Source organism: Emydura macquarii, unplaced genomic scaffold (genome assembly GCF_026122565.2).
Source record: "Emydura macquarii macquarii isolate MOO-44397 ecotype Brisbane River unplaced genomic scaffold, CSIRO-AGI_Emac_v2 contig_2768, whole genome shotgun sequence".
Taxonomy (NCBI): domain Eukaryota; kingdom Metazoa; phylum Chordata; order Testudines; family Chelidae; genus Emydura; species Emydura macquarii.
In genome coordinates this window covers 49,547,126-49,568,056 of record NW_027132905.1, presented here as the reverse complement: position 1 = coordinate 49,568,056, position 20,931 = coordinate 49,547,126, and the positions used below count along the sequence as shown (strand labels likewise).

At 41.1% G+C, this 20,931-nt stretch overlaps 1 protein-coding gene across 1 annotated transcript in view; it reads right to left on the bottom strand.

The window, feature by feature from the left end:
- IFFO2 (intermediate filament family orphan 2) overlaps nucleotides 1–18,482 on the bottom strand; it is a 41,161-nt gene extending 22,679 nt beyond the window's left edge. The window contains exon 1 of the mRNA XM_067567543.1: nucleotides 17,878–18,482. Within this exon, the coding sequence (XP_067423644.1) occupies nucleotides 17,878–18,482 (605 nt within the window). The remainder of the gene's footprint in view (nucleotides 1–17,877) is intronic.
- Nucleotides 18,483–20,931: the final 2,449 nt, after the last annotated feature.

Genomic DNA, 20,931 nt, shown 5'->3' with positions numbered 1-20,931 from the left:
AGAGATATCAATATTTAATTTTGGCACGTGAGACACCCCTCGTACTGCTCATCCTTTAGATGTGAAGAATCTAAGCTGTATTCTCTATGATGTGCCTTACCGGCAAGGACAAAGAAGGGAGAAAAAAATGGTCATTCTATGCCAGGCTCAGGTAATTATATCTTAGATGTTGCCCTAAAGGGCTTGTGTTTTGCAGTCACAGGTTAGAGACACGTTTTTGCTCTCTTGTAGCAACATCACTTGTTCTTTTGTGGTTTCACACCTTTTGATGCCCATATTTCTGACTGGCAGGGCGTGCCCCACCATTCTCTAAAGTTGGCATGAGATTTGATGTTTAGCATGTTCAAGCCCAACCAATTTAATTGTTTGAGATTACTCATAATTACTCATGCTCCTTTTCCGTGTGGGTCTGTAGTAACATGCCTATTAATTTAGTCTCCCCACATCTATCCACTGATATCTAGATATCACTGCCATGGTTTATAATCGTGGTTATGATGCACTGATTCATTCTAATTGGCATAGTGCAGTAGCACATACCTATCAGTAGCACCCTGTGATGCCATACAAAGAATCCAGTTTCAAATCCCATGTTTGGTCAGAGAAAGACCATTGATGATACTACTTCTGACAGAGGACACCCCTGCTTATGAGGGAGATGTACTTTAACAATTGGAAAGATCAAAATCTCTTGGTCAAGTTTTCTAATGTGAAAGTGTATAAATCTCCCCCCCCCCCACCTTTTAAATTAAGAGTTTGCAGCATCCTAGTCCCCTTGTAGAACAAAGCCTGCCCCGTACTGAACCCCACACTTGCAGTTAAGTCAGGGGAAGAACCGGTGTATAGACACACACAAGAATCCCACCAATCCATTGCAGTGACCAGAGACATACATTGCAGCTAGATGTGTGAATTAGCAAGTTAAACAATACTGAGGACTCAAGGATGTTACAACACAAGATGCATTTTGTAAAAACAAAAAAGTATTTGTTATTTAATAAGTCATTATGTTTTGTTATGTATTTTGTTAAAATAACAATTTTGTCTAGTAATAATATTACACCTCAGAGTGCTGTCTCTGTTATTAAACCCCTGTTTATATTGTAAGCTCCTCAGAACAGGAAACTGATCTATTCCATACTCCGTAAAACACTGATCACATAGTCAGTACTCAGATTATGTCGGGATGTGGGACAAGAACTAGGGTTTGTGAACAAGCTAAGTGCGTATTAGTGAGGTTCTGCTGTATAGGAATTCTTTAGGCTTATCCCAAACAGGCCAATTGCAATCCCAAGAGTCCTGGTTTCTTACTGAAATACAAATTAAATGCTATCTGATTAGCTCCATGTAAAATGTATTAATTTTATTTTAAAGTCTGATTCCATTAAAGCCTGGCTCTAAAACAATAGCACCGCATTCTTGAATGAAGTTATCCGTGGCTTGCTACTTCTCAATTGCATCCTTTCCACCCAAATAACAGAAATCTGTTAGCCAAGGAATCGGTCATTCAGCAACATATTCCCAAAACATCAGACTATTGTGGCCAACATTCATGTGCCAGTTGGTTTCTGTATTGAAAAGAGATTAATTTATATCCTCAGAGCTGAAGCCCAGTAAATGTGTTTTGGTACAAACACAAATATACCTTTTCTAGATGGGAAGTAAATCATTAACAGATTCCTTTCTCATTCAGGAACCATTTCGCTTTGCTCACATTCACTGGAAGCTGCTGATACTCCTTTAGTTTAGGTCAAATTTTACCAGTCCCTGTTTCGTTTGGACATTCAGCACTAACCGTGCATTGGGGCTCTCTATTAAAAGATTGTACAGGAGGCTGTAGCAAATCAGAGCAACTAAGAACAGAGCAGAGCTCTCTGCACTTTATTCCCACCTGAATGAGGAAAAGACATCCTATTTTTAGTGGATTTGTTAACAAGTATTGGCAATAAGGGCTTTCTCCATATTAAGCAGGCAATTTCTCAGTCTATCAATCAGTTTTAGTAATTATCTGGCCTTGTTTTAACACAATGAGTCTAGAGAGCTGCTGTGATGTAGCCTCAGCAGATAAGACGCACATGTTATGTGGCTAGAGTTTACTGTGTAAAAAACCACCTACATGGTTTTACACCATACTGCCAACCACAAGCATTCAAGAATCATAAGTCAGGCCCCAAAGAGTCATGGTATTTTAAAAAAATAAACTTAGAGTTATTTGTCCTCTGTGTTTTGCACCTTTAGCATACACTTGGGTCATGTTTTCTATCTTTTCTCCACAACCACAAAGCCTAGACTACCTCTTTTTATATATAAAGAGAAAATGGAGATTCTCATCTAATTATGATTCCAAGAACATGGACTTTATGATTCCAAGAACTTTATGAACTTCAAGAACAAATATCATAAGACTTATGATTAAAGTCATGGAGAAATGAGTAATTATCAAATCTTTGCTGGGAAATACACACTATAAAATGTATGAATGCAAAATGAAAGTTAAGAAAGTTAAAAATAGTGTGACCTGTTGGCTGGATTCTTTCCAACATAAAACATAAGCAACACTAAAATAAATTTTGCCGGCTAACCAAGCTGCTTTTCATATAATGTATATCAAAACACATTTTACTACTTGTCCATCAGCTGGCTGCTTTAGAAATATTTTAGTATGTCAAGAGAACAGTGTTCTTGTGAGACAGTTTCCAATAATTTGGCCGTGGAGTTGTAGAGTAATACCACGTAGATACAGGACTGCTGTTTATTAAATGAACTGGCCTGGCCATTATTTCAAATGGAAAAGTCTCAGAAGTAACATGACAGGCGCTATAAAATTTAAATGAGAGGTTAAGTAAATAGAAAATAGATATTAAAGACCCTGAAGATATCCATTGTGATGTTTATTTGTAAAGTTACATCATCTGCAAAGAAGATAGGGGATGGAGGAGGAAGTAGCGTTTGCACTCAAATTTTTCTTTCTGAGTAGAGTGGTGACACCACCCTGTATATTTATCTAGGTAAGGATTGCAAGGCCTCTGGTGACAAACATACCTCTGAATAATATAATTATGTACCTTTACACTAAACTGGTTCAGCTTCATTTTCCGGGAAGGAAAATAAGGTAGTTAAAACTGAGTGATCGTGACAACCTATCAAAATAATTCTATTGTAACAGAGTTCATATCAAATTTCAGTATTTTGATATATGCACAAACATTTTGTATTTGAAGAAACTGGCTAGGAGAAGAAGTGTAGTATTTTGGAACAGCATGCATGTTGCTCAGTCAATGTCCAGTCCTCTAATATTATTCAAAGATGGGAAACGTAGCCCAGCGCTTCTAACCTATTTTGCAGTTAGTATTTGTAAAGATGACTACCCAACATCTGAAATCCCTTAGAGCATCCAACATATGGAAATAATCTGCCACAAAATAAAATTAGCACCCTCAGATGATTCACATGACTAGATGGCAGCTTCTCAGACCATAGTTCTAAAGAAAAAAAAGCAGTCTAAGATGGTTTTAACTAAAGGAAGTTTTCCCATGTAGAGTAAGGATTATTTCTTGACCAACTATTTTATGACTTTATGGCAATTTGCTTTTTAGAGGCAAGTCTAGAAGTTTTGACTATTAGAGTTACAATTCAGATATCTTGCTCTCTGAAGCCTCATTTTTTTGCACCAAAGAACTTATTTCAGATCTGCGGGGTTTTGTCAGACATTCACAGCTAGATCGCATCAGAAGATGCCTTTTCTCAGGCTACAGCTACACTAGGGAGTTTGCAGGGGCAGCCGCTGTAAGGTGTCTAATGTGACCACTCTAAGACGACAGGAGAGAACTCTCCAACATTCCAGCCCTACAAGTGGCAGTAACTAGGCAGGAGAAGCTCTCCTGCGGACATAGCGCTGTTTACACCATGCTTAGGTAACTTACATCACTCGGGGAGGGGGGCTTTTTCACACCCCAGAGCAACATAAGTTTTACCTCAGTTAATGCTAGTGTAGACAGCCTCAGTAAACAAGCATGTAATCTGATATCCTAGATTAGAGAGCTAAATGACACTGTCTTTCTGTTTTCATAGTCAATAGCTGTGGCTGAAATCATTCCTGATCAGACTGATAGGGTGTCTGAAGAAACACTTTCTCCAGGATATCTTAGACAAAAGATTGCACAAATTTTTACTTCTATGCTTGCTGGTACCCTGTTAGTGGGACTCTGCTTCCCCCATATTGGGGCATATATCGTCTCTAATTGCAGCCTAACAGACAAAGTTTTTCAGGAGATCTGAATAATATTCCCTCTACCTTGAATACTTAAGATAAAATAGCTCAGTATTTGTCCCAGATATGGTTAAGTAGTCCATGATGACACAGATTTTGAATTACAAACTGGTTAAATTTACCGGTTTGAGTGTATATATATTCTGTATATCCAGATTTGCTGAATTTGAAATGCGTGGGTTGCTTCTCAATACCCCGGTTACTGGCAGGGAAGAAATTAAATTATTATATTTTCCTCTCTATTAGAGGGTCTTCATTTGAAACTCATTGATCTCACTATGGCCAGGTCCATCAGATGTGGATACCAGTTTCCTTTACCAGCTGGGTGCAACCACCACATGAGTGTCTTAGACCAACTTTCAAAGGAACTTTCTGATCATCAGCCAAAGTGATAATAAGCTGGAATTTGTCTTATGGGAGAAAGTGCATGTCAGCAGGATGAAAGGGTCACTAGTTCTATTGCAAGAGATTCACTTGTTTGGTTTCATGGGCCTCCCATCTATTTATGTCATGCTCCATTCCTGACAAAGGAACAGAACTGATGGTAGATTGAGATCTTCTACTTCTACTATGAAAGAGGGTTAGCTTGACAATTAAACTGAACATATTTAACAGATGGTAAGGAATTAAACAATTCCTAAAGACTTGTATGAAACTTCAAAAAAATATTTATGTCATTCCTCAGACAGCCGCTAAAGGAGTAGTTATTAGGATGCTTAGATCCTTTTCAGATACATTAAACATTTTTGAAGTCAAAGGCAAAACAGATTAATATTTTTAAGTATTGCTTGTTAATTTTTGAAAAACCAGCCATTTTAGAGAAATAAAATTAAAACAAATTAAAATAATGCTTTCTTTGCTGCACCATCTCCCCTCCCCTCCAATGGAAGGTGGCAAGTTGAGAGAGAGAGAGAGAGAGAGAGAGAGAGAGAGAGCGCGAACCAACAATCACATGAGGTCTTTGAGCCCCCAAAAATCAAGATTTAGGATTTCAGCATGTTTGCACAGATGCAAATCAGTATCTAGGTAACCTCATCATTTTTGCTGCAGCAGTTTTATGAATTCCAGCAACATTAGGTTATATGAGTGGTCCTGACTATTCTCTGATGGGGAGAGCTGCAGTTTGCTTATTGCTAGAAATCATAACTGCAAATTAACATTGCTGATTTTTCTTGTTTGCCAATATGATGAAAGTAAGTTTTCAACAAATATCTCCAATTCTATGGCAGCCAGAAATACTGCAAACCACAGGTTTCAGACAAGTTTTCCACATCTCTGCACTAAACATACTGATGAAGGGGACAGTTCACACCCACCAGAAACAAAAACATTTAAGACAGTTAAGCTTGCACTGGGAAACGTTTGTACAGTCTGCTGTCTTCCAGTACAAACACAAACATTATATTAACCTCATTCTGCTGTTCTGTGCACACACAGACTAAAGCCAAAAGTGCTCATTGAGAAATGTCATCTGTGAGAGGAACAAGTGTGTAAAGTATCCATGCAAGAATTATGCATTTCTGTTACCAAAGTTAACAAGAATATCCAAATGCTAGTGTGATATTAACCGGATTCAATGAAAGATCAGTGCTACTTTTAGAAGATCCAACACTAAGAAAGACAAACAACACTGTAAAGGTTACAAACTTGATTCTTTTTGCTTTCATGCACATACAGTGACCAAGACAATTACCTCACTCCCTTGCCTTTAGAACAACACTTAATTACAAGAGTGCTATGCTCTGAGTCATGTGTCCAAAACCCATATAAAAATCAGAGAGCCCAGTAAGCAAGAAAGCCATGCTATGGCACAGGGAATAAATCCTATCCAACCACATAAAGCTGTTACTCAGTTTGAGGTGATGGGGGAGAGAGTAACACAATAAATGCTTCAAGCATTTCTTGGAAACAAAAGTTGACTTGTGCCTTTAAAACCAGAACTGAAAAGGTCCATCTCTCTACAGCAGTTACACCTATATACAGCTAATTTTGCACATCTAAACTCATTTCACAGCAGCAGGAGTAATACAACCTATTGTTGCAACACCTTGTGGTGATCTCAGAATCTCAGGGAAATAATCTTGTGTATTGACCACATAAAATCAAAGGTGAAAGTTTCAACAACTACTTGGAATTTATTAACTGAAAAAAATCCCACAATACGCTGTACAAAGGGATTGATTAATCCAGAGCCAAGAAAGAGGAAGGAGATTTTATAGAGCAGAATATTTTTTATCTGTAGATTTATAAAATACTAGCACTGGGGGTTTGTTACATTTCATTACAGATTAAGGAGACAACTATCTTATTTCAACCTGAAAACATACCTCCTTAAATGATATATCACCTGTAGCATCCCTGCAAATGAGTTTTACCTTCAAGGGTAGGTGTGTCCCTTTAATAAGAGCTCAACAGCCACTGACAACTAGTATCTGTTTCATGGTGGATAAGTATACAGATTAGCAGAAAGAAAGTTTTACTGCATATTATCATACTTGTACTTAACTGTTTTGCGTTTAAGAATCTCACCTTCCTTTATAAGATGTGCTTTCAAGCATTATTCCCATTCTACAAATTAGGAAACAGAAAGAAGTTAAATGTCTTACCCATTATCACACAGCAGAACCAAGAACAAAGTCCAGGTTGCCTGACTCCTCCAGGACACTGTCAACTGGCTAATGCTTCCTCTCCCTCCAATGAAGTATGCCCACAACTACTCAATATTATGTATAGATATGATTCATTGGAATTGCGCTAGATTGTCAGTCAGTAAACTGGCATCTATGGTTGAGAACAGAATTGAGCAGGTGATTTGCCACCTGTTGTAGAGAAAGTGTTAATTATTTCCTCTCTTTTTTAAAAGAGAAACAGGTGGCCTTGTATATTTTATAAAAAGACTATTTTAATAATCATGCCCCATCCGAAATAGCTGGCATGCCTGTTTTGAGTCTAACACAAGGTCTATGTGAGATGAAATTGTCTTGGATCCAACATCACTGTTTTAATGATTCTTCAGATGTAAGAACTAGTGTGAACCTTCAGTTATGCATATAAATATACATTAAAAACCTTAAACTGGCATAGACTAGTTTTCATTAACAAGCATTTATCTCTAACTCACATTTTACAAAATACTGTGGGGGTCTAGCTGCATCCCAAGTTACGTTTGTGTTTGATAGTTTACAATAACGCAGCACATTGAACTCATCTTTGAAACTATTTAAATTGAGAAACCACAAAAAGTTATTTATTTTGTCTGTAGCATCCAAAGAGAAAATTAAATTAAGTTTTTCCGACTGTCCATAGTGCCAAGCTTTGCTGTCAGCTATATTCTAATACATATCCACAGTAACTCCACTGAAGTTACCATCAAATTAAAAACTGACTAAATTTTGAACCACATTACTTACAAACAGTAATGATGCAAACTGTGTGTTAGATCCCAAGCATCTGGCCCCTTCACTAAAACAATATACCTTGGAAATTTCCAGGATGATAGAAGCCAAGTCTGGAAGGACTGGGTACATTTGGAGAGAACTCTAATCCACAAAAGAGTACTGAGTTTCATCAGTCTAACCAGAAGCCTAATCCAATCCCAAATTATTTTCAAGTTCTCTTTCATAAAACTTTAAATAGAAACATCCATCCTGACAGATGCAACTAATTTTCCTTCATTGGATTGTGTTAATTTGAACCCTTTTCCAAGTAGTGATCTCTGGTGTAAGTTGGATACGTGAACTCCAGCAGGATGTTTCTGAGTTCTGTATCCAGTCATTGTTAGTCACGTGGTTATGAATTATGCAGGGATGGAAGTGCCCAAACAAAAAGATTCAAGAAATGCATCATCTGTGATTCAACTTCACAGAGTAACAATTCAACTAGATTGGAGTTCTGTGCCACTAACAAGCAGGACTCATCATTAATGGACACAAAGCACCATTCTTTTGAGTCTCTCAGTGTTCTTGTTATTGAGGTAGATCCAAGATTGATGTAATGTTTTGTATATGGATCAACAACTCAATGAATACATACATGGCAAATAGAGACATTTAAAACACATTTTAAATACTGCAGCCGGATATTAGATCAGTTTTATTAAAAATTATTTTAACCAGATGCCATATTAATGTCATGATTATGAAAACACAGTTACAAATTGAAGCATCTTGTTACAATGTAAAGCTACTAAAGACTGCACTCTCCATGGCAGAAAGCAGCAAACCTATTCCTCCAACACAATATTTAAGAAGGTTCTGTTTGCACACCTATTCTGAACATGTGCATGTGTAAACAAGCTGAAAATCTGATAAACCATTGGATTTCTACCTACTGGAATTTGACAACAGAGCCAGGTGCAGCAAGAAAAACTGTATAAAGTCCAGTCTAAAAAGCAGCCAAAGCATTACCCCTCCCTTCATTTTGGGAATAAACCCCACACTCCTTCCTATAGCACTTCTCCACAGCTGACATGAATACAGATTTCTGGGTCACTAGACGATCACTTTCACTCATGGATCCCAAACAAGACAGTTTCACAATGTATCTGAGCTCTACTGACATGTGCTCATCAGACAGGCCACAACACTACAATAATCTTTCATCATTCTGCTAGTTAAAACAGAGTTTAAAAGGGAGAGTTTTTCCTCAAACTTCACAAATCAAAAATAAAGAGGTTTCTATACAAACTGGAAAAAACTCAGAATAGAAGACTAATAGATGCTAGAGTCTTAAGAATGAATAGATACAGCATGTGAGAGTGGGGATTCTGAGTAATATAGGAGGGGAGAAAAGGAGCTATCAAAGCATTAATTTGGGGGAGAAGAAAGTTTGAGAACTGACTGTTACAAGCATAGCCTTGGGATATGCTGGTTCTTTGCCCTGCTTATGGAACCAAATCCCTGTTGAAGCCTATCTATCTGTTTGCTACTACAAAATAAATTCACAGGACAGTGCTAAATAACCTTTTATTAAACAAAGGAGGCATGTCTGGGGAACACCTTAATGGCATTCCAAGATACAAAATGGCTTCAGTTGATGGCCCCCATTGTAGCACACTTAATTTAGTTTAAAATTTTAACTCAATGGGTATAAGCATCTCCAATTCTTGTACTAATAGAAAAAAATGGTTTCTCCACCCCCTTTGAATTTAGTATAGCCTACACACACACGCGCGCACACACACAAGCTTTAAAAACCAAACCTTGAGAAGATTTCAGCAAGCAGTCACCAGGCCCCCCATCCTCCCAAAAGAGATGCAGGAAGCCAAAGCAAAACCCTGGCAGAGTATGACCACAAAAATCTGGACCACAAAAAAGCAGCTGCTGAGCTCTGCACCAGTCCCATTCTTTCTTTAGCTACAGAAAGCCAAGCACTTGAACTGCATTACTATATAGCAATTTAAATCTATAATTACACATAATGAATAGCTAGAATTATCTTGTTCCTGGTTTTGTTTTTGCTTGACTCAAATTGCACACATCTTCAGAAACTATTTTGGTTTAAGATTTTTAAAACAGCTTGTTTTTGCTCCATCAAGTGTACTTAGAAATCCTGCTTTTTGGCCTTAGGAAGGCCTGAGTGAGCTTTCTTTCATAAGGACTCACAAAATATTCAAAAGGTGTATTAAAAGCTATAAAACAGAACACAAGTACAGCAGCATTTTCCATGGATGCAGCCATTCTTTGAAAGGCATGGAATCCAGTCCAGACCCCCCTTCACCTACCCTAACCAGAATATAAGGAGGATTCCCTCCAGTCCAGAGCCCCAGAAGGTCCTCCCCTGCCTTAGCCTCATCGGGCGACAGGGGACTCACAGCTCCACCTCCCAGAGAAAAAGATCTCTCTGAAAAGCTCCAAGGACCTCATTAAGAGGGAGAATGGAAGCAGGGGACCAGTTAGATCTTTCCTTGAACACTTCCTCAGATGGGGGCATCATGATGAGGGAAGGTGAACCCCTTCTGGGGAATAATACCCCAACTGTCCCACCTCACACAGCACCTGCTGTGCTGAAGGGAGGTATCCCTTTCATCTCAGAGGCAGAACCACCCCAGGATACAGCAAGAATTCCAGAGAGCACTTCCATGGTCCCAGACCACAGTGATAGAGCATATGCTTCATAATTCATCAATAGATTTCCTCTCTTTTTTGTACCTGGCTGTGCAGGGATGCACTTATGACTACGGAATAGCAACAAAGAGTGGAGAATTCTGGAGACCCTATCACCTCCCATCTTCTTATGGGACAGACACCCCAGGGAAGGCACAGTTATCTGAGTTGTAGAGCTAGCTTACGCTTAAAAAACAAGGAAAAAAAGGGGGGGGAAACAATAGTGATGGATAAAGAGGTGTTTGGGGACAATAAGCTACAAACCCAAGATGATTTTGAGGGGGCAAACATTAAAGGGGCACAGAGAAGTTGTAATTTAACAGGGAATTTTAAGTAGTATGATTCAAAATTAAGTGGTTCACATTGTTAGCCTATGTAATCACATAGTACTGTTACTGTCACTCTTGTAATAATTTTAGAAGGGAGGACAATTGAATTTAAACAAGACATGAATAAATTTTTCAGGCCAAGGAGCCCAAACCCAACTGCAGTAGTGCCACAAAGACCCTATGTAAATAAGGAAGGACTGAAGAGGAAAGAGTACCTTGCCTTTTTCCCAGAAACATGAACACCCTCACTCCTTGGCCAGTTACTCTAGTTTCTACTTGTATTAGAATCCAGAATCTGACGGATTTGATACAGATTTCTCCAAAAATCATGTTCATCACAAGCACTGGACAAACATGCAACATCAACATTAAGGATATCAGAGCAGTACAATTCAGAGACCAATACATTTCTTATACCCAGACCACCCAAAGTCTGAATCAGTGGTTTTCAGCCTATAGTCCGCAGTCCTCTGGGGGTCCATTTGAAATTGTTTAAGGGTCCGCAAAAGAAAAAAAAGGTTAAAACCACTGGTCTAAGTGATGAAAGGCAGAATTTATGGAGCCAAAAAAACCACACACACCTTACTTCACTAAATTTTACTAATAATTAACTATATATTCTGTAGCACAGCTATTGTTTTTAAGCTGTAATTAGATAATTTTCTTTCTTCCTCAAGCAGAAATTCTCTTGCTGCTAATAGCTAGAATTCAGAGTTTTCCTTGAATTAGGGGGTGAGGTATCTGAATTTGGTTTGCCCCACTGATAACGAAATCTCTACCAAGCACTTTTACTGAAAAGTCAACTGGCCCTTTTAAACTACAAAAAGGAGAGCAGAAATATATCGGAATTACAAATTAGAGGGATGTATATTAATTTACAGGTAGAAAGAATTACTAGCTCTGTAACAAACAAACATGTAGAGGAGAAAATCTAGTACTCTGAAGAAATTCTTCGTTCACCTGAGAAGCCGTTTGTCATAATGCATGGGGATCCAATAAAAAAAAACATTTGCATCACTTTACCATTGATATTGTAACTTAAAAGTTTATTTAGACATTCCTCCAGGGTTTGTCCTAAGAAAAATGTTATTAAGTTCCTTTAAAAAAAATTGAACTAGTTAGCTTTGACATGCTTTGCCATTGACAATGGAAATCTGTCCAGCTGCAGCAAATTTGAGATGATCTCTTTTTCTTCAAATAGATTTTATTAATCTTCAAAATGAAAAGACCATCCTGAAGAAAAACAACAATTTCCAGCTCAACTGTTAAGTTTCTTTTCAGTGCTGCAAGAGAAAACCCCAACATCTGGTAGACTCTAAATACCTAAACCAATTAAAAACAAACAATTTTAGATCCATCAAATATGAATCCATTCAAGTGTTCAAACAAACTCTGGACAAACTGATCAGCAGGTTTCTTGCAGAGATTTTTTTTAAAAAAACTATTCAGAGAGAAGAATATGGAATGACTGCAGGAGGGTTTTCACAAACTCAGCAGACTTTTGTTGGACACACAGAGGAATATTTGGACAGTCACAATACACAGCAATGCATCCAGATCTTAATAGGAGATCTCCACACACAAATCTAAGAGCCTAAAAAGGTGAGAACCTGAACAGTTGCCTGCCTCAACAAACAACAAAAAACCCTCAACGTGTGCATTTTTGCCGTGAATACCAGATTAGAAACCAAATTCCGTGCCCTGTACATTTTGGTATTTTTCATAAAATGGGGTGTCACCCTCCTATGTTTAGCCTTGATTTGTAACACTGTCTCTTGCAATAGTCAACAAAGAAGTTCTCCTACAGCCCAGGAGAATGCATTTCAATGTGTGGGTCTGTGGTTAAGATCATCTCTCTGAATCACGTTGATTGGATTCAAGCTGCACTACACTTCAATTGCTAAAACCTAAGAAGGATCCTGTAGTGTTAACATACTAATAAGGCAATTATGTAACACAATAACTAGACTAAGTTATGAGAAGATTGTTTAGTTTTGCATCAATCTTCAGAAACAGCATGCTTCTTATAACAAACTATGCTGATCAAAGAAGCCAGAACTCCCTCTCAGTTCTAGTCAGATCACTGCAATTAAACCTGCTGATCATCCTTTGTGTAACCAGGCAAATGGTTTATACATATGCAAAATGACCGCATTGATCCAATACAAAATTTAAAAATTTCACATTTGTATAACATCTACAGATCCACTGTCATCTCAAAGAAAATGTTGAAGACTTTTTTCTTCTAACGTCTCATTTTCTTTCTTTTATAAAGGACACATACATGAACACAGTTTTATTTATTACTTTTAAAAGTAACGTTTAAGGTAACTATTACTGAAAGACTGGAAAAGTGATTCTCTGGTTTACTTATTTTATAAACAGTCTGTCAATCTCAATTTCCCTGTATAGTTAGTTTCACCTGATTGTATAGGTCTTTCAAATAGCAACAGAGAAGGAGTTAAAAATAGTAAAGTTTTGTAATCAGGTGACAAAAAGTGACAAAGAAACTGTGAGCAGGTCTAGACATAAGCTACTTTTAGTGATTATCCAGAAATTAATAATTCATAGTGATAAACAGAAGCAGAAAAAAAGGTTTAATTAAGTAGCTGCTTTCATTTATCATTTAATAAAATAGTAAGTGGGGAAAAAAGTATTAGTTCTATACAGCCCATTCAGCTGAATTCCTCATGGGAACTTTTGCTCATTTCTGCTACAGATTTTATTCAGATTTGTGATTTTTAAAACACATCAAAACATTCTATTGACCATAAAATATTAGCCAAAGATTATATATGTTTCAATATTATATCACAGTAAGATGCTGCTGCATTTCCAAGAAAAATCTAGTTTTTCATGGGGTGGAAAAAAGCAGCACTAGAAATTTAACAGTTAAAATGCCTGTTCCTAGAAGGAAGTCATTTAAAATTTCAAAATTTACTTTTAAGTCCACAAACCTGTAGAACCACATCTGATGAAGAATCTTAAATTACCTTCTGATTTTTAAAGAGTTTTACCTCCTCTTTACCAAATGCTGCTCTCAATCTGACTGCTGTGTTTTTCAGCTTGTGAATATGGCAGGATTTTCATTTTTGTTCTGAAGGAAGTTTTAATTTAAATTTTTTTAAAATTTAATTTTGAACATGATTTTTTTCCTACCAGCATTAAACAGGCTACGCATGAACTACAAGACGTAGAAATTCAAGAGGAAACTGCACCACACCTTGCAATCCAGTCATGAAGCTTATTGCCAATAGTCAACTATTTCAACAGGGGACAAAATTTTTGTCACCAAGATTCAAAGGCCTTATGTGAATTGGTTGCTTAGTACAGAGATTGCATAACCATTGTATAACAAACAACAACATGACCATTAGCAATGGTATTTTCAGAACTCTAATGTAGTCATCTGTTACGCATCTTGGTTACCAGAGTATTTTCCTATAAAATGTTTACTTTAGGGCTGATACACATTTAGTGGCAATTTTAAAAAGAGTATTTATCATCAATAGGGTTAATTTTACTTGCTTTGTTATAAAAAGGAAGATCACCAGAAAATATGCTTTGCAAAAATGGCAGATGAAATTCAACTTTGATAAACATGAAGTAACATTGGAAAATATAATCCCAGCTATACTTACAAAATTATAGCATCTAAATTAGCTGTTACCACTCAAGAAAGATCATGAAGTCATTGTGGCTAGTTCTCTGAAAACCTCCATTTAATGTGCAGCGGCAGTCAAAAAGCTAACAGAACGTTAGGAACCATTAGGAAACAGAAAGGGATAGAAAAGAGGTAAATACTATAATGTCACTAAATAAATCCATGGTATGCCCACATCTTGAATACTGCACGCAATTCTGGTCACCCCATGTCAAAAAAGATATATTAGAATTGGAAAAGATGCAGAGAAGGGCAATGAAAATGATTAAGAATATGGAACAGCTTCCATATGAGAAATTAAAAAGACTGGGACTGTTCAGCTTAGAAAATGGAGGTATATGACAGGTCTATAAAATGATGAATGATGTGCAGAAAGTGAATTGGGAAGTGTTATTTACCCCTTCACATCACTAAAGAACTAGGAGTCACCCAATGAAATTAAGAGGCAGCATGTTTATATATTATAAAAAGGAAGTACTACTTCACACAATGCACAGTCAAGCCTGTGGAATTCATTGCCAAGGGATCTTGAGAAGGCCAAAACTATAACTGGACTCAAAAAAAGAATTAGATAAGTTCAGGTCCATCAATGGCTTTTAGCCAGGATAGACAGGGATGCAACCTTCGGGGATCCTTAAGCATCTGACAGATGCTGGGAGCGAATGACAGGGGACGATTGCTCTGTTCTGTTCATTCCCTTTGAAGCATCTGGCATTGGCCACTGTTGGAAGACAAGATACTTGGCTGCAAGGTCTGACCCTGTATGACCATTCTTATGTTAAAGCCTACCCCTGGAACATCAGCATGTTATCACAAATCCATTTGTGCATTATCAGCTGCCCAAGTTAAAAAAACATGGACCAAACTTAAAAAAATAATCTTACCAATAACAAATGTTAAGTCACTTCAAAACAGATTTTCCAATTTACTCCATATTGGAAAGGCAAATATGCTAAGACACTGCAGATGAATTTATTTATGAATCTCAGAATTCATATTCACGACCCATCCAGTTCTTCCTCAAAGGAAGACGTATTTAACAATTTTGCCCTGCTTGATTTGGTGGTCACACCCACCAGAGAATAAATATACTGCTTTGGATAAAAATATATTAAAGACACAGAATCCTATTTCAGAATCACATCTTACATAGCAGAGTAGTGTAAAATACCAGGTCCCTTCAAAAAGGCTTAGAACCAATTACTACCATTGGTGCAAGACACCTCTGTTCAAGATAGCTAGCTTTCTGACCTAAGCATTTAAGACCACTCACTGTCTGATAGCCAGGGCACAATATTAGATCTCTTCCGCCAAAGAAGCTGAAGTTTGATAAGAGTAGATTAGAGCACACATGTAATGACTCTCCACCTTGCCACATAAAGATAGCAAATGAATCTCTCTTTGAAAGGCTAAGAGAAAAAGGATTGCACACAGGTCTGTTCTCAAAGTTAACAGTAAGCAAACTAGCCAGATTCCTCTTACATCTTTACAGAGCAAGACCTAAATGTACAGAGACTTATGCACATGTTTAACTCTTTGCTAACTTTAATGTTGCTTCCAAAGGTGTTGGAGGCAAAACCCACTGGCTTCTTTATTTGGAAACCACTCTTCTAGGACTAATTCACTGTCAAGTACTTTATTCCCAAAATGTGATTTTACAGAAAACATACAACAAAAGTGTTGGCAACCCCAGCTAGCTCAATGGTTAAAGCATCAGGCTCTTAATCTTAGGGTCAAGGAGTCTAACTCCTGTCCAGGTAGTCAGTTTTTTATTACACAGTCTTGCCTTGAATGCAGGGCACTGGACTGGACTAGATGACCTCTAGAGGTCCCTTCCAGTCCTACACTTCTATGACTCTAAGTGTTTTTTGTGGTTTTTTTGTTAAATGACAAGATAGTAGGGAAGTAAAATGTGCCTATAGTGTTTGTAATGCAAGCACTGCAATACTGTGTTAGTGCATGAAAAAGTAAAACTGAAATCTACCTTTACTGCTAGAGCTGAGTACAAAAGTAAACAAACAACATTTGGAACTGGAATTTCCCAGATTATTTTATGTTCATGGTTCACACAGTTAGATGCAAGGAAATATCAGGAGTGGAAGGGTATTTTTAAAAGTAGTCAAAGAAAGATAGCATCTGTCACACATCCACAAGTGATTTTACTGCATCATTTCCAATTTAAATCAACGAATTTAAAATGGAGAAAAATATATTAAATTTAGTCATTTTCCAGCTTCACCTTATATAGTTCTTAACGCTAGTCTATAAGGAATAGTCTATTCAAGATGACACATAGGGACAAAACTAGAGCAACCCCAAAAGGTAGCACCACTCATGTATCATACACCTCCCCAATTTAAAGATTTTTTATTTATTTATTTATTTATTTTAAAGACAGGTAATTTGCCAGGACATCATCATAAATGTGACAAACTAACAGCTTATAAGAAATACAATGTTCTCATCCAGGCAGAGCATTGCAATCAGGATGTGCTGTATGCCACATGGCCAAGTTACCCTGGCTGCCTCACAAAAGGATTGTCTGAATTTGCTCTCCTATAAAACCAAACTGCCAGAGACAGATCCCATTTAAGGCAAAAGGTGACAGAATTTAGCAGTGGGTGCCCAGATCTGTCCTTCAGGATGCCCTAGGCACCCACCTCATGCAAAAGTCTGTCTCCAGTATCCCAGCTACCCTCTTTTGCTGGCCTCCCACCCTCAGCGCACACACAATAGATACACAGAGTCAGGTCTGTTTAGACCAGTTTAATTTTGTGTAAAAATCTTCCAAAGCTTAACAAAAACTTAAGACGAATTAAAAATTTTCAAGCTGTAGGCGTTGGGTGGTTTTTTAACATTTCAATGAAACGGCTTGGGTTGGATGCAAACCTTAACATTCCCCTGCAGTGTTTGCATCCCAAATATTGCTGCACTGAGCTAATTCACAGGAGCCAGAAAGTGCAATTGACTATGAAAGTGATTAACCTGTTCTCATTACCCAAACTAAATTTAGAGCTAATTGTGTAAACAAACATTAATAGTAGGACGGGTTTTTGATTTGTTTGTTTTTAAATCTGTTAAGCTTGCACTACTCCTTCTGAGACAGGATTGTACAGAGAGCTTGAAAGTGGGGCCTTCAGAATCCGAAGGGCCTCAGGTTTTCCGAAGGCCACCCACCCTCCCCCAGGAAAGTCATCCAGGCTGGTGGGAGGAACAAGTTCTTCCCAGGGGGTCCCCCCAAGTTTTCCAAATCCATCGGCCTCCTCTGCAGAGGCAGGATTCACAGGAAGTCTGGGGGAGGGGATGAAGCCACGTTCCCGCACGGGTCTGTCACATATTCTTCAACCTACTCCCCCTCCCTCACCCCGGGATGCTGCTCAGACGGGTCCCCCAAATCCTCTCCCTTCCATCAACTCCCCAATGCAAAAAAAAGCAAGTGGGGTGGAGGGGGGATTTCTGAGGGGCACCCACACATTTCCCGACGTTACCCCCCCCCAGCGGTGCACTCACTTTCTCCTGTACTCGTCCCTCTCCCGCTTGACTTTGGCCAGCACGTTGTAGAGGGCCCGGATCTCGGGGGTGATGGTGTCGATCTGCACCCCGACGCCGTCCGGATGGGTCCAGGAGACGCCGGGCCCCTGCAGGGTCTCCAGGCCGCCGCCGCCGGTGCGGCGCACCTGGGTGTAGCTCCAGATGGTGCCAGGCAGGCGGCCGTAGTGCTGCGGCTGGGAGGACGAGGCGGAGGCGCCGGCGGCGGCGGCGGGGCCGGGCGGCAGGGCGCCGTATCCGGCCGGCGGGGGCCCCGAGTCGGTCTGCACGGCCTGGTCCCGGGAGAAGGTCTTGTAGCGGAAGCGGCGGTCGCGCTCGCTCTGCTGCGCCTGCAGCTGCTTCTCCAGCAGCCGGTTGCGCCGCTCCAGCTCGTGCACCTTGGCCAGGAAGCAGCGGAAGCGCACGTTGAGCCCCTTCAGCAGGTGGATGTCGGAGCCCAGGTCGTTCCGCAGCGCCGTGGTCACCGGCGGCGGGGCGGCGGCGGCGCCCAGGGGGCTGGGGGCCCCGCCGCCGGCCGAGGAGGAGAAGGCGCGGGCCATCTCCCCGAAGAGCAGCGAGTTCATCATCGTCCCGGGGGACCGGGTCCTCGCCGCAGCGAAGGCGGGGGTCAGCGGGGGTCCTGTCAGCAGCTGGGGGGGGCCCGGGTATTTACCCGGCTCGAAGGGGGGGGGGAATGTAACCGGAAGTGGCGGTTAGCCGGGGTGGGGGGATGGGAGACTGTTTCTGAGGTAAAAAAAAAAACCGCCCCCGATCGATTCCCGCCCGCGCTCCGAGCGTCTCCCGGCTTCGACCCCGCGCCAGTCCCGCTGCCGCATCCAGCGCCGCCGCCGCCGCCCGGGCACCCGACCAGACCGACTGACACGGAGCCCGGCGCGAGGCGGGACTCGGCACTAACGCCGGACACGCCCCCCCTCGCGGCCCGGCGCGGCACAGCCCCGCCCCCTTCCTCTTCCGCCCCCGGCGCGCGGCCCGGCTGGCCCCGCCCCCCCAGAGCCTCAGCCCGCCCCCGTCCACGGCCGAATTCTCTCTAATGGCCCCGCCTCTACACTTGTAGCCACGCCCACGTATTATGGTTCCTCCCCTCCCGCTGCCTTCTCGTGTGCAATATCTCCCTGTGCGTCCCCTCCTCTCTCTCCCACCACTTCCAGGGTGCAGCCCTGCCTGCCTGCCTGCTGCCTCCAGGCTAGGCGGGGGGTCCCAGCTGGCTGCTTCCTTGAGCCTGATGATGGCTTGAGCCAGGTTTCACCCTGATCTTGTGGGGGAGGTCTGCCCTGTAACCAAGGCAGGGTTCACAGCCTGTTAGGGTCCAAAAGGGGCAGCCAGCAGCTGTTATAAAGAGGAGGGTCCACAGAGCTAGCGCATTTCCATTTGCTCTGTGCATGAGCAGCGGCAGGGAACTCAGTGCCCATTACAGCCAGAGATCCATTGAGGAACCCATCCAAGCCCTGTGTGGGGAACCATCAAACACCCCATGCCCCAGGAGACGTCCAGCATGCTGAGTAGAACTGCACCCTTGGCTAGAAAGATGCTAATATGGTTTCCCTACAAACAGGGGCTGCCTTATCATTGGCTAGGGGGTATCCCCCACCCTAATTTCCTCCCACTCAAAGACTGCTACTGAATCCAAGGGGAAGGCACAATAAATGGCTAAGCATCATCAGAGTACTTCAGAGCTCTAGGCAATGCCACATTGCCTGTTGATTCTCATCCAGACAAGAACCAGTTGCAGAGACTGAGGCCTGGTCTACACTAGAGATTTTTCGACCAAAGTCAGCTTTTTGCACCAAAATGGTGGTGTCCACACTGCAATCACACACACACACCCCAACCCAACTCCTCTGATTTTGCAACAAAATAAAACCACCTGGACAAGAGGCATAGAGCTTTTTGTGCCAAACCTTTAGCAACAAAGCATCAGTGTAGACACCATGCTTGGTTATGTCACAGTAAATGGCCTCCCGGAAGTGACCACAATGCCCATCTTAACCGCTCTGGCCATTTGTTTGAACTCTACTGCCCTGCAGCCATCCTCTCCTTCCCCTTTAAAGTCCAGGACATTTTTGAAAGTCCACATCCTGGTTGGGCAGCCTGGACAGCTCATGTCTCATTTTCCTAGCTGACCATGGCAGCTCTGTGCACCAAATGCTCTCCCCTTTGGAGCACACCGGACCTTCTGGATCTTATTGCCATTTGGTGAGAGGAAGCTGTGCAGTCCCAGCTCTGCTCCAGCCAAAGGAACTATGATGCCTATGGTCAATTTTCTTGTTTAATGGCGGAGAAGGGCAATGAACAGGACATGCTGCAGTGCCATGCAAAAATCAAGGAGCTGTGGCAGGGGTACCAAAAGGCTAAGGAGTCAAACCGTTGCGCTGGTGTGGAGTCAAAGACCTGCCACTTCTATAAGGAGCTGGAAGCCATACTCAGCGGCAACCCCCACCTCCACCACCAGGAGACCTGTGGAAACCTCCGTGAACCCAGAGGCAGTGGAAACTGGAGTCAACCCCGACGAAGAAGTCATGGACAAAGAGGCCGAGTTGGAGGATGATGCGGAGCAGGGCACAGGTCATTTGCAGACATGGGGAGCCAGGACCTCTTCTTGATTTTTGAGCTGATGCTGCTCAGTTACACGAGGTACAGCTGTCCTTTGCTTTGTTGCATTATACAGCTGGTGGAAGGGATAGAAAGGCACAAGAGTAGCTGTGTTTGCATGTGCTTCCCATTCTCTTGTTTAGCTAGGCAGTGTGGTAGAAAAGTATATTAATGCACACCGAGATTTCACAGGACTCCTTCAGAGAAATCTCTAGGAAACTTTCCTGGAGGAACTCACCACTCCTCTGCCAGAGATTCCTCGGCAGAGTTGCTTTGTTTCTTCCCCCGTTGCAGGAAACTCTCCTGCACCAATCGGCAAGCACTTGTGCGGGGACCAAAACGGTACACAGGTGAGCAGCATAGGGACCTTGTTTGAAGCTGCTCACATGGAGGAGATGCACTCTAGCATCCCTGCTTACTCTCAGG